The 14422-nt window shown below is 45.7% G+C and overlaps 1 protein-coding gene across 2 annotated transcripts in view; it reads left to right on the top strand.

The window, feature by feature from the left end:
• LOC118362543 (spondin-1-like) overlaps positions 1-14422 on the top strand; it is a 140494-nt gene that overhangs the window by 16163 nt on the left and 109909 nt on the right. For both annotated transcript variants that reach the window (XM_052482825.1, XM_052482830.1), the window contains exons 4-5: positions 3824-3897; positions 4257-4379. In XM_052482825.1, the coding sequence (XP_052338785.1) occupies positions 3824-3897; positions 4257-4379 (197 nt within the window). The remainder of the gene's footprint in view (positions 1-3823; positions 3898-4256; positions 4380-14422) is intronic.

Here is a 14422-nt window from a genome sequence, read left to right as displayed (position 1 = left end):
TACGGCTCCCCCCTCTTCTATTGCCATGACAACCCCATATACACTGAACGTGACTGGTGCTGCCAGCCTGGTGGAGTGTCTGCCCACCTTTCCTTAGCTACAATAGCATTTGTTTCATCTGAGAATGGGGGATTTCACTATTGATACAAGTTTTTAATTTCAACGCTCTCAGCCAGCCTGTCTGCCTACCTGTCAAATAACCTGGTTAACTCAGACACCTCTGGCAATAACTATTATGGAAAAACAGACTGTGCATGTGTCTGGTGTCTGTGTGTGCGTTTGTGTGTCTTTACATGTACGTGTGCGTTTGTGTGGGTGTGTGAGTGTGTGTAATGCAGCATAATTAAACATGTGTAGATGTGTACTCTGTGTGTATTACTGTGTATAGTGTCATCATCGCTCAGTGTGTCTGTGTGGAAAGTGATCAGTTCAGAGCATCGTCAGAGTTTTTGAGAGCTCCTCTAGTGCTGTGGCTAGAGAGGCTGTGGTATGACGGCCTCGCCTCCCTGACGGTTAGCTGTAATTGAGGAGTAGCTGCTGTCTCCTGGTGGCTGGAAACAGTGAGTGTGGTGGTTGGCTCTGGCTCACCATGATTATGGGGGTCAAAAAGGGACAGACGTTTGTCTGATTTCTGGACCACACTCCCTGTAGAAACTTTATATTTTTGTTCATTTATACATTTTTCAGGTTCACCTGACATAAAGTGTAGGACAGTTTTCACAGTCAGAACATGATAGTGTCAAAACCTATTTGAAATCTCTAGGAATTTAATGACATGAACACAATGGCAGGTAGATTAAAAAGCCTTCCCAGAGAGAATGGCAGTCTAACTCTGCAGTTATTACATGTGAGATGAGTAGGAATGGTTCAATGAAACTGGTACAGTATGTGCCTTCCCAAAGGAACAAACTGTAAACAAATAGCTATGTTTATTTATCCCTCTCTGACCTGGCCGCACGCACACACACACACACACACACACACACACACACACACACACACGCGCACACACACGCATGCACACACACACACACACACACACACACACACACACACACACACACACACACACACACACACACACACACTCCTACCCACCCCACATACCGGAGCGCTTTTGAGGCGATAACCATCGGCGGCTTGGAGCCAGGAAAGTGAGTCTGGCTTTAATAGCATCTCATTGATAGAATTTAAATTGGATGTTAAATAAGCATTACTGTGCCTGATTGCCTGGCCGGCCCCAGAAAGTGGGCAGCGAGTGAGGCAGTTTGTGAGCGGCTCGCTCAGGGAGAGATATCTGAAATTGGGGTGAGATTGAATTAAGGTGTGAACAATTAGAGATATGGTGGCGGTGTGTTTAGGAGCGCCTGGGGTGGGGATCCCGTCACCTCTGTACTTCTAGGTACACCCCTCAGACAGGTTTCTTCATGTCCTGCTACTGTCCCCTTCCAAACCCATTCCTTGTTTTCGGATGGGATCTGTTGTGTTCTTCTCTTCTTCTCTCTCTGTCTCTCTCTCTGTCTCTCTGTCTCTCTGTCTCTCTCGCTGTGTGCCTTGGAGAGTACAAAATTGCTAAAAACAATCTAAAGCAAGAGAGAGGGTGAGAAAAAGAGAGATGAAGAAAGAGTTATGTTATGTTAATAGGGGCATATAGCTGTCACTCCGTCACTGTAGAGATACCATCCCTTCTCTGGCCGGCCTGCCTGACACAGCCTCCTCTGCCACTGGTCCTCTGCAACTGGTCCAGCCCTTAGGTCATCAAACATAATCCCCTGAAAGCCTGCTCTGGAGACAGGCAAGATAAACAGACAGGAGAGTGGTTGGAGGTTTATTTATAATAAAATAAAAAAAATGTACTTTTTATCACTTTGTTATGATATCTAATTGGTAGTTATGGTCTTGTCCCATCGCTGCAACTCCCGTACGGACTCGGGAGGGGCAGAGGTCGAGAGCCATGCGTCCTCCGAAACACGGACGTGCCAAACCGCACTGCTTCTTGACACACTGCTTGCTCCACCCAGAAGCCAGCCGCACCAATGTGTCAGAGGAAACACTGTAGAACTGGTGACCGAAGTCAGCGTGCATGCTCCTGGCCCACCACAAGGAGTCACTAGAGCACTTAGCGACAAGGACATCCCAGCCAGCCAAACCCTCCCTTAATCTGGACGACACTGGGCCAAGTGTGCGCCGTCTCATGGGTCTCCCGGTCGCGGCCGGCTGCGAAACAGCCCGTGATTGAACCCGGGTCTGTAGTGACGCCTCCAGCACTGCAATGCAGTGTCTTAGACTGCTGCGCCACTCGCAATGCCCTAGCAGTAGGAGGCTTGCTTGGGGAATAGGTTGGAATCCCATCAGAATTGAGAGATAATGTATTGTTCCAAAGCAGCTCATCTGAAGTGTGTCCTTCAAGCATAAGGTGAAATTATTTGTCTTCTTTGTCCTTGTCTTGTATCTCTCTTTCTTTGTGCCGTTTCTCCTCCTCACCACCACGGCTTCCTGAGATGAGCATATAGTACATCTCTCTGTCTTTATAGCTTTCCTCTTCTACGTCTACGTCTCCTCTCGCTCTTCTCCCTCCCTCTTTTTCTTTATTTTTGTGAATGTGGGAGAGCACAGTGACAGCAGTGGGCTTGGCCCAGCTCGGACTCCTGCTCCATAAACAGTCCAGCTGGACAGGAACCACCTGGACCAGACCCAGAACCCAGACAGTCCAGAGCCTAGAACCTACACCCTGCTGCTACCCTCTGCCCACTATCACCATGGAAACCTGCAGCCTGTTGTGGGAGGCCAAGTCTGATGTAATGCACAGCACCTAAATGGAGTTTGTTTGTGACAGCTTTTGGGCCCTGAAAGTAATTTGGTTGCGATTGTTTCTGGCCCACATGCGGGGCCCTTTTCTGGTCCTTGAATGGGTTTGTTTGTGTCTGATTTGCATGTCAAGGCCACACTAAGACCTGTGTCCACCCAGCACTCAGTGGCTCTGTCCCCAGACAGCTCTATCAGAACAGTCTCTCTGCCAGGACCCGGAGCAGGACTTTAGCTCTGGGAAACTTAACTTTTGGCCTGTCACTCAGTCTTATCTCTGACACACTGTAGTTCCTCTCGCCTGAGTGTGTGTGTGCTCATTCACTCTTGATCGTTTCTCAAAAGCGAAGCTTACTTTCTGACTTTTTTCTCTCCTTTTTCTCTTTCTCTCTAGGTTTTCAATATCTTTTCCAACCGCATCTCTCTCCTGCTAAATACAAGTCTTTATGTTAATAAATACTTTCCGTAAGAGCTAGCAAATCCCTCCGGTCTGAGAGTGCCTGTGATTCAGCACCCCTGTGTGCTCTAGTAGCTGATCTCAGACCTGTCCGCAATCACATTCAAATGGTGATGAATAACACAGAACCTGCTCTAGTATTCGATCTCAGACCTGCTGGCAGACCTGTCTGGAAGCACAAGAACACTTCCTCCCCAGGTTTTATTCATTCAGACACTCAACACTCATCCTGAGTTCAACATTACTCCAAATGCCCCCCGGTTACTCACTGTGCTGAAAGTACTGTATGAGTATTTAACTCTTCTCTTCTTTCTCATCTCCTGCTTCTTTCCTCCCTTATTCCACCTGCCTTCCATCTCCTGCTTTGTACTCCTCTCATCCTTTCTTGTCTTTTCTCCTCTGTTCATTCCCTATCTCTTTCAACCCTCATCTCCACTTTACCCTCATCTTTTCACTTTTCATCTGCTTTCTCTTTCTATCCTCTTTCTAATCTCCTTTCTCATAACCTGAAACTTCCTCTTCTTCTCCCACCCTCCTCCCCTCCTCATTCTTTCTCTGCAGGGCCAGCATTGTCCAGAAGAGGATCATCTACTTCCAGGATGAAGGCTCTCTCACCAAGAGGATGTGTGAGAAAGGTAAGTCCTCCATTACTGAGACGCAGTAAAGGGTGCTACATGTCTTCCACTCCTCCTCTCTCTCCCATACTATATCTCAGTATCTCCTGTCTTACTCTCTCTTCCCTTACTGGGACAGGATCTTTACGCTTGTACTGTATCTCCCAAGCTGTGCATGACATTGATAGAGAATTTATGGAGACTGATCACAAGAACAGCTTTACACCTCCATCCCTCCTTCCTACACCCCTACCTCCCTCACTTCCCCTCCGTCCCTCCCTCACCCCTACCCCCCTCCTCCCGCCCGCCCTCCCTCACCCCTACAGCCCCTCCTCCCACCCTCTCCTCCATTAACCACTCTCTCTTCTCTCCCTTCTCAGAGTCATTGTATGGGGAGACCACAGAGAAGCCTCTGCTGGATTGCTGTGCCTGTGGAACAGCTAAGTACAGAGTCACCTTCTATGGCAACTGGTCAGAGAAGGTGCACCCCAAAGACTACCCTCGTAAGTACCCCATAACGTCCAAATTACCCAGGCACATACCCCATTTAATCCCAGAAAGACAACTTCAGTTAGTGCCCCATTTCACCCCAGGGCTACACTAGTTGGTGCCTCCATTGCGTGAAAAATACCCCTTTACTCATAAAATTGCAATACTGTTCAAGTATCTAACATCACAGTCTACCGAGGACATTACAACCTCCATGGTCACCCCAGGATACTCTCTTCCCAGGGAGCTGTGCCACTGTCTCATTCTTACCCCAGCTTGGCCCTGGGCTTCAGTCTGTGGTGCTGCACTGTATAACCTTGAGCCTGACTCCTCACCAGGCAGGCAGGCAGGGTGTGAATGGAGATGGGGATACTGGACTCTTCCCTCCTTCTAAGACACTCCTCTCTCTCACAGCCCAGATCAATATAATGATTAACATGGAGTCCCACAGTAAGATAAACCTGCAGATCGAGTGACACAATTTATTGGCTTAGGAGAGACAGGAGTGTATGTTTTAGAGAATGTGTGTGTGTATCTTTCTGTTTGTATGTCTTTCTGTTTGTGTGGATGTCTGTCTGTGTTACATTTTGTGTGTGTGTGTGTGTGTGTGCTGTTTATGCATGCGTTTCCACTCTGTGTCTTAGGAAACCCATAATTGGTTTTGTGGTTTTTATAATTGAGTTCTCCTCACCACCACAAAGTCATAGCCAAGGTAACCATCCCTGGTTGTCATACATACAGCAGATCACCATCTACAACTTCCTCCCCAAGGATCATTAGTATCTGGTAATTATTTGTTAATGTGCCTGTGTATTTTCTATAACTACTGTCAATCAAACACAGAAAGAGGTTTTAGCAATGTTTTTCACACGCTATCCACGGTCATGATGGTCTGTGAGTGTTTGCTTCTTCATTGCTAGCAGCAGGAGTGAGAGAGAGAGAGAGAGAGAGAGAGAGAGAGAGAGAGAGAAGAAAGAGAGAGGGAGAGAGAGATGAAAGAGAGAGGGAGAGAGAGAAGAAGATACAGCACAATGTCACGTCAGGCTGATATTTTTACAAGGCGTCCATTTGTCCTTCAAGCAGAGGAAAGGCACACGTGAAGGGCCGATGCCATACATTCTGATGTTGAAGGTTACTCTAAAACAGCCTAGCAGGTTTTTTATTCTCCTCGCTCCCTACATCGTCACATGCACAACTTTATTTCCCTCTCTGTGTGACTATAGTTAAACAATAAGGCCCGAGGAGGTATGGTATATATGGCTAATATACCACGGCTAAAGGCTGTTCTTAAGTAAGACACAATGTGGATTGCCTGGACACAGCTCTTAGCCGTGGTATATTGGCCATATATCACAAACCCCTGAGGTGCCTTATTACTATTATAAACTGGTTACCAACGTAATTAGAGCAGTAAAAATATATATATATATTTTTTTATTTCACGTTTATTTAACCAGGTAGGCTAGTTGAGAACAAGTTCTCATTTACAACTGCGACCTGGCCAAGATAAAGCATGGCAGTGTGAACAGACAACACAGAGCTACACATGGAGTAAACAATTAACAACTCAATAACACAGTAGGAAAACAGTGCAAAAGGCATGAGGAGGTAGGCGAATGAATTACAATTTTGCAGATTAACACTGGAGTGATAAATGATCAGATGGTCATGTACAGGTAGAGATACTGGTGTGCAAAAGAGCAGAAAGGAAATCAATATAAACAGTATGGGGATGAGGTAGGTAAATTGGGTGGGCTATTTACCGATAGACAATGTACAGCTGCAGCGATCGGTTAGCTGCTCAGATAGCAGATGTTTGAAGTTGGTGAGGGAGATAAGTCTCCAACTTCAGCGATTTTTGCAATTCGTTCCAGTCACAGGCAGCAGAGAACTGGAACGAAAGGCGGCAAAATGAGGTGTTGGCTTTAGGGATGATCAGTGAGATACACCTGCTGGAGCGTGTGCTACGGGTGGGTGTTGCCATCGTGACCAGTGAACTGAGATAAGGCGGAGCTTTACCTAGCATGGACTTGTAGATGACCTGGAGCCAGTGGGTCTGGCGACGAATATGTAGCGAGGGCCAGCCGACTAGAGCGTACAGGTCGCAGTGGTGGGTGGTATAAGGTGCTTTAGTAACAAAACGGATGGCACTGTGATAAACTGCATCCAATTTGCTGAGTAGAGTATTGGAAGCTATTTTGTAGATGACATCGCCAAAGTCGAGGATCGGTAGGATAGTCAGTTTTACTAGGGTAAGTTTGGTGGCGTGAGTGAAGGAGGCTTTGTTGCGGAATAGAAAGCCGACTCTAGATTTGATTTTTGGTTGGAGATGTTTGATATGAGTCTGGAAGGAGAGTTTACAGTCTAGCCAGACACCTAGTTACTTATAGATGTCCACATATTCTAAGTCGGAACCATCCAGGGTGGTGATGCTAGTCGGGCGTGCGGGTGCAGGCAGCGAACGGTTGAAAAGCATGCATTTGGTTTTACTAGCGTTTAAGAGCAGTTGGAGGCCACGGAAGGAGTGTTGTATGGCGTTGAAGCTCGTTTTGAGGTTAGATAGCACAGTGTCCAAGAAAGGGCCGGAAGTATACAGAATGGTGTCGTCTGTGTAGAGGTGGATCAGGGAATCGCAAGAGCAACATCATTGATATATACAGAGAAAAGAGTCGGCCCGAGAATTGAACCCTGTGGCACCCCCATAGAGACTGCCAGAGGACCGGACAACATGCCCTCCGATTTGACACACTGAACTCTGTCTGCAAAGTAGTTGGTGAACAAGGCAAGGCAGTCATTAGAAAAACCGAGGCTACCGAGTCTGCTGATAAGAATATGGTGATTGACAGAGTCGAAAGCCTTGGCCAGGTCGATGAAGACGGCTGCACAGTACTGTCTTTTATCGATGGCGGTTATGATATCGTTTAGTACCTTGAGCGTGGCTGAGGTGCACCTGTGACCGGCTCGGAAACCAGATTGCACAGCGGAGAAGGTACAGTGGGATTCGAGATGGTCAGTGACCTGTTTGTTGACTTGGCTTTCGAAGACCTTAGATAGGCAGGGCAGGATGGATATAGGTCTGTAACAGTTTGGGTCCAGGGTGTCTCCCCCTTTGAAGAGGCGGATGACTGAGGCAGCTTTCCAATCCTTGGGGATCTCAGACGATATGAAAGAGAGGTTGAACAGGCTGGTAAATAGGGGTTGCGACAATGGAGGCGGATAGTTTCAGAAATAGAAGGTCCAGATTGTCAAGCCCAGCTGATTTGTACGGGTCCAGGTTTTGCAGCTCTTTCAGAAAATCTGCTATCTGGATTTGGGTAAAGGATAACCTTGAGAGGCTTGGGCGAGTAGCTGCGGGGGGGGGGCGGAGCTGATGTCCGAGGTTGGAGTAGCCAGGAGGAAGGCATGGCCAGCCATTGAGAAATGCTTGTTGAAGTTTTCGATAATCATCGATTTATCGTGTTACCTAGCCTCAGTGCAGTGGGCAGCTGGGAGGAGGTGCTCTTGTTCTCCATGGACTTTAGTGTCCCAGAACTTTTTGGAGTTAGAGCTACAGGATGCAAATTTCTGCCTGAAGAAGCTGGCCTTGGCTTTCCTGACTGACTGCGTGTATTGGTTCCTGACTTCCCTGAACAGTTGCATATCGCGGGGACTATTCGATACTATTGCAGTCCTCCACAGGATGTTTTTGTGCTGGTCGAGGGCAGTCAGGTCTGAAGTGAACCAAGGGCAATATCTGTTCTTAGTTCTGCATTTTTTGAACAGAGCATGCTTATCTAAAATGGTGAGGAAGTTACTGTTAAAGAATGACCAGGCATCCTCAATTGACGGGATGAGGTCAATATCCTTCCAGGATACCCGGGCCAGGTCGATTAGAAAGGCTTGCTCGCAGAAGTGTTTTAGGGAGCGTTTGACAGTGATGAGGGGTGGTCGTTTGACTGCGGATCCGTAGCGGATGCAGGCAATGAGGCAGTGATCGCTGAGATCCTGGTTGAAGACAGCGGAGGTGTATTTGGAGGGCCAGTTGGTCAGGATGACGTCTATGAGGGTGCCCTTGTTTACAGATTTAGGGTTGTACCTGGTGGGTTCCTTGATGAGTTGTGTGAGATTGAGGGCATCTAGTTTTGATTGTAGGACTGCTGGGGTGTTTAGGGTTTTCATACTCATGGTATACGGTCTAATATAGCATGGCTGTCAGACAATCAGCATTCAGGGCTCGAACCACCCAGTTTTTAATAAGTAATACACCACTGAGAAGCTATTCAACCATTATATGTGGAGAGCGGAGTTAGCCAGCAGGTTTCCTGCTTACCTAAACCCATTCAGACACTCAGGAGAGAGACAGGTAGAGAGAGCCATGACTGGTACTCAGGTGGCTAAGTGTACAAGATAATTGCCCTGTGGTTTCGATGGATTTGATGTTACATCTCGGGATTCACAGCTCAAATGTCATTTCATGTCTACTGTGGATATGGGTTCTCAAAAGCATTTCTACTAGACTCACACAAAGCTGAAATATGAGCAATATGAGCAATCACGTTTCTGTTAAGACAGAACACAGACAAGACCAGAAATTCAGCAAGACTGTTATTAGACTGAGAGAAAAAGAAATAGATGAAAGGATTTTTTTTAGAGAATATGAAAATAGGCTGTGGAACATCAGTGTATATGATCGAGATTGGATACAGTTCTGATGTATCTAGAGGGAATAACCTTAGTGAGTTTTGTAGTGACCACTTCCCCTATGTGTGTGTGTCTGTGTACACCCCATCACGCCAGAGGAGAGTTATAAATTGCAAAAGGAAATGAGACAGAAGGATTTGAGTGGTCAGATAGAGAGCCTCCCTTTGCTGAACAAAGACTTTACGATAATATTTTGGACACTGTGTTAACAACCCTCCAGACGAGCTTCAATGCCATATGTCCTCCAACTGCTCTTAAATAGAAGTAAAACTAAATGCATGCTCTTCAACCTATCGCTGTCTGCACCTACCTGCCCGCCCGTCCAGCATCACTACTCTGGACGGTTCTGACTAAGAATATGTGGACAACTACAAATACCTAGGTGTCTGGTTAGACTGTTAACTTTCCTTCCAGACTCACATCAAACATCTCCAATCCAAAGTTAAATCTAGAATTGGCTTCCTATTTCGCAACAAAGCATCCTTCACTCATGTTGCCAAACATACCCTCGTAAAACTGACCATCCTACTGATCCTCGACTTCGGCGATGTCATTTACAAAATAGCCTCCAATACCCTACTCAACAAATTGGATGCAGTCTATCACAGTGCCATCTGTTTTGTCACCAAAGCCCCATATATTACCCACCACTGCAACCTTTACGCTCTCGTTGGCTGGCCCTCGCTTCATACTCGTCACCAAACCCACTGGCTCCAGGTCATCTACAAGACCCTGCTCGGTAAAGTCCCCCCTTATCTCAGCTCGCTGGTCACCATAGCTGCACCCAACCGTAGCACGCGCTCCAGCAGGTATATTTCTCTGGTCACCCCCAAAACCAATTCTTCCTTTGGCCGCCTCTCCTTCCAGTTCTCTGCTGACAATGACTGGAACAAACTACAAAAATCTCTGAAACTGGAAACACTTATCTCCCTCACTAGCTTTAAGCATCAGCTGTCAGAGCAGCTCACAGATTACTGCACCTGTACATAGCCCATTTATAATTTAGCCCAAACAACTACCTCTTTCCCAACTGTATTTATTTATTTTTGCTTCTTTGCACCCCATTATTTCTATTTCTACTTTGCACATTCTTCCACTGCAAATCTACCATTCCAGTGTTTTACGTGCTATATTGTATTTACTTCGCCACCATGGCCTTTTTTGCCTTTCCCTCCCTTATCTCACCTCATTTTCTCACATCGTATATAGACTTATTTTTCTACTGTATGACTTATGACTTATTTTTATTGACTGTGTTAGTTTTACTCCATGTTTAACTCTGTGATGTTGTATGTGTCGAACTGCTTTGCTTTATCTTGGTCAGGTCGCAATTGTAAATGAGAACGTGTTTTCAACTTGCCTACCTGGTTAAATAAAGGTTAAATAAATAAATAAATAAAAATATGTGTGAGTTGCTCTTGATGAGGAGAGGAGGGAGGGATGAGGAAGTGGGATATGAGTTTATTATGTAGTAATAAGGAAGACAATTATCCACTCGTAGGTCTTTGACCTTGGGAAGTGAAGAGAGGACAATATATTGCATCAGCAGATCGAATTTTGACTTTATATTTGGAAACTCAGTGTGCTATTTCAAGTTTTTAATGTCACGTGAACAAGTACAGTGAAAGGCCTTTCTTGCAAGCACTAAACTCAACAACGTAGTAATCAATAACAATGTAACACTAAAAATAACATAAGGTAGAAAAAGACACACAGGACATAAAAATAAGAAGAACACAAGACAGTAAGTAAGCATACTATATACAGGTTCAGTCAGTTCCAGTACCGTATTTACAATGTGCAAATGTGCAGGGATACTGGAGTGATAGATGTAGATATGTATAGGGGTAAGGTGACTGAGTATCATGATATATGTGTAACGTCTGCTTCCAACTCACACTCTCAAACACGTAGATCCCCTGAACGCAGCTCACTTTCCAGCTCACAATCTCAAACACATAGATCCCCAGAACGCAGCTCACCCTCCAAATCCCAATCACCTGAATTCTGATCACCTGTTCACACACCTGTATGTCATTATCACACACTATTTATTTGTACCCCATCATTGTGAAGTATTGTTTGATTTGTGACACACTTCTATTGGGAGCTCTGGTTTTCTCCTAACGTAATCCTTCCGTGTATGATAGTTTTGGCCTGCCTCACTAACGACGCCTTTTGCCTATTCTCTGCCTGTACTTTATCGGATTTCCTGTTATCAACCTATTGCTTGATCTCCCGGATGACATTACTCGCCTTTTCCCTCTTTGTACTGTTGCCTTTTGGACCCCCTGTGTATGACCTTCTGCCTGCCCCTGGACCCAGCTACCTGCCTCTTCCTGTGGTCATTTAAAATTAAACACCTGCTGCACCCTGCCCTTGAAACCAGCTCTCTGTCTCCCATCGTGTCCATTACAATATGATAAACAGTGTAGTAGCGGTGTATATGATAATTGTCTGTGTGTGGAGTCAGTATAAATGTTTGTGCATATTATGTGTGTGAGAGCAAATGATAAAGTGAGTGTTTGTGTCTGTGTTGGAGTGCCAGTGTGTGTGAGTGTGTAGGGAGGGCACTGTGAGTGTGCAAAAATAAGGGTCAACTCAGAGAGTCCGTGTTGCAATTTAGTTAGCTATTTACTAGTCTTATGGCTTGGGGATAGATGCTGTTCAGGAGCCTGTTGGTGTCAGACTTGATGCACCGGTACCGCTTGCCGTGTGGAAGCAGAAAGAACAGTTTATGGCTTGACTGGTAGGAGACTTTAACAATTTTTCAGGCCTTCTTTTCACACCGAGGTCCTGGATGGCAGGGACCATCCAGGACCTGGGCAGTCCGCACCACCCTCTGTTCGGCCATGCGCGCAAGGACGGTGCTATTGCCATATCAAGCAGTGATGAAGTCAGTCAATATGCTCTCAATGGTACATCTGTAGAACATTTGGAGGATTTGAGGGCACATGCCAAACATGTTTAGCCTCCTGAGGTGTGTGTGGACCATTTTAAGTGATTTGGACACCAAGGAACTTGAAGCTCTCAATCCCCCCCCCCCGGATGTGATGTTTGCCTACCTTCACCACCTCGGGTCAGCCCGTCAGGAAGTCCAGGATCCACTTGCAGAGGGAGGTGTTCAGTCTCAGGGTCCTAACTTGGAAGGGACAATAGTGTTGAACGCTGAGCTGTAGTCAATGAACAGCATTCGCACATAGGTATTCCTCTTATCTAGGTGGGTGAGGGCAGTGTGGATTGCAATTGAGATTGCTTTGTCTATGGGTCCGTTGGGGCAGTAAGCAAATTGGAGTGTGTCTAGGGTGTCTGGGATGATGGAGTTGATGTGTGCCATAACCGGGCTCTCAAAGCAACTCGTGATTACAGATGTGAGTGCTACATGGCAGTAGTCATTGTGGCAAGTCTTAGGTGTTCTTAGGAGTTCTTAGAAACAGGGATGATGATCGTCATCTTAAAACATGTGGATTACAGACTGGGACAAGGAGATGTTAAAAATAACCATGAATATGCCTTGCAGCTGTTCTTCACATGCTCTTAGACCATGCCATGGAATACCGTCAGGTTCCGCAGCCTTGCGGGTTTTGAGCTGATTAAAGACCTTTCTCACTTCAGCCTCAGAGAGCAATGGTGGCGGCACTCACACCCGGCACAATGTTGTTATTGACGAAGCATGCATAAAATGCATGGAGTTTGTCTGGTAGAGAGGCATTGTTTGGCAGATCACGGTTGGGTCTTCCCTTGTAATCCGTATTTTACTGTAGCCCCTGCCACATGTGGCGGGCATCGGAGCCTGTGTAATATTATTCCACCATATTCCTATATGGTCCTTTTGTTTGTTTGATTACTCTGCGGAGGTCATAGCAGGATTTCTCATATTTGTTCCAGTCCTCAGCCGAAGCCTCAGGGTTGTCTGCAATGTTTATTTATTTTAACTAGGTAAGTCAGTTAAGAACAAATTATTATTTACAATGGCGGTCAAACCCTAACCCGGACAACGCTGTGCCAATTGTGCACCGCCCTATGGGACTCCCAATCATTGCCGGTTGTGATACAGCCTGGAATCGAACCAGGGCCCGTAGTGACGCCTCTAGCACTGAGATGCAGTGTCTTAGAACGCTGCACCACTGGGGAGCGATACCTCTGTGTGTGGTAGCCCTGACCTCTAGTTTTAGCACCAACCTCTGTGTTAATCCAGGGCTTTTGATTGGAGAAGCAGCAAACCTTCACTGTGGGGACAATGTCACAGATGAATTTCCTATTGAAGCTGGTGATGGATAGGGTTAGCTTCGGAGTCTCGAAAAATATTCCAATCAGCGCTGTATAATAGTATCTGATTCTGGTCACCACTTCTCAACGGGTACTTTGTGTTTGAGCTTCTGTGTAATATTATTCCACCATATTCCTATATTGTCCTTTTGCTTGTTTGATTACTCTGCGGAGGTCATAGCAGGATTTCTCATATTTGTTCCAGTCCTCAGCTGTAGCCTCAGGGTTGTCTGCGATGTTTATTTATTTTCATTTAACTAGGTAAGTCAGTTGTACGGAGTCATGATCTCATTTGCTGAATGGCGGATGAGACAGGGCCTTGTATGCTTGCTTTTGGGTAGAATAACAGTGGTCTAGGACTTTATCGCCCCTAGTGGCACGAAGGAGACTCGTTGATGGAAGTTGGGCATCATGTGTCTTAATGACACGGAATTAAAACTGCCGTTAATCAGAAAAGCAGCCTCCGGATATAAGTTTTCCTACTTGTTTATAGTCTTGTACAGCTCGTTATTGTGTCTCTCTGAACATTGTAATAGGCTGTACGGACCAATGTCAACCATCGAAAGCCACCAGATTATCGCCAGCTGATCTCTCGTTAAACCATCAATACACACTAAAGTCACCCGCACAACTAATCTCAATTGCAACCAACATTGACCAGTGATTTACCGCTCTCTAACATAGATGTCAAGGTTATCAGACTATTTCACCCTCTGGTTGGTATTATCATCAGAACAACATAGTCCTACTTTATGAGCAGACTAAGGGCGATATTTCTATTTGACAATAATTCTCTACATCTGAAATAAAATATTTCCTTGTTTACCACTGCAAATCTACTGTCTACTGTTTACCGACATGTTGTATGAATGGAAAACTAATGTTGATGGTCTAGCCTACTGTTCTTATACTCAACTAAGTCTTTCTTTACATTCATCAGCCTTTGCGGTTTTCCGATGCTACTGGTCAATATTTAATTGGGGGCAGGAGCGTGATAAATTCTACCTGTTCATTGCAATCTAGCGTAAATGTCTACAGAGAGAGTTAGGTACTGAGCCTCTGAAGTGCAAAAATCTGTAATATAATACTGTAATTACTGTGTCACGAT

Source organism: Oncorhynchus keta, chromosome 2 (assembly GCF_023373465.1).
Source record: "Oncorhynchus keta strain PuntledgeMale-10-30-2019 chromosome 2, Oket_V2, whole genome shotgun sequence".
In the NCBI taxonomy this organism is placed as follows: Eukaryota; Metazoa; Chordata; class Actinopteri; order Salmoniformes; family Salmonidae; genus Oncorhynchus; species Oncorhynchus keta.
The sequence above is the reverse complement of the archived record's forward strand: the minus strand, read 5'-3'. Positions and strand labels throughout refer to the sequence as shown.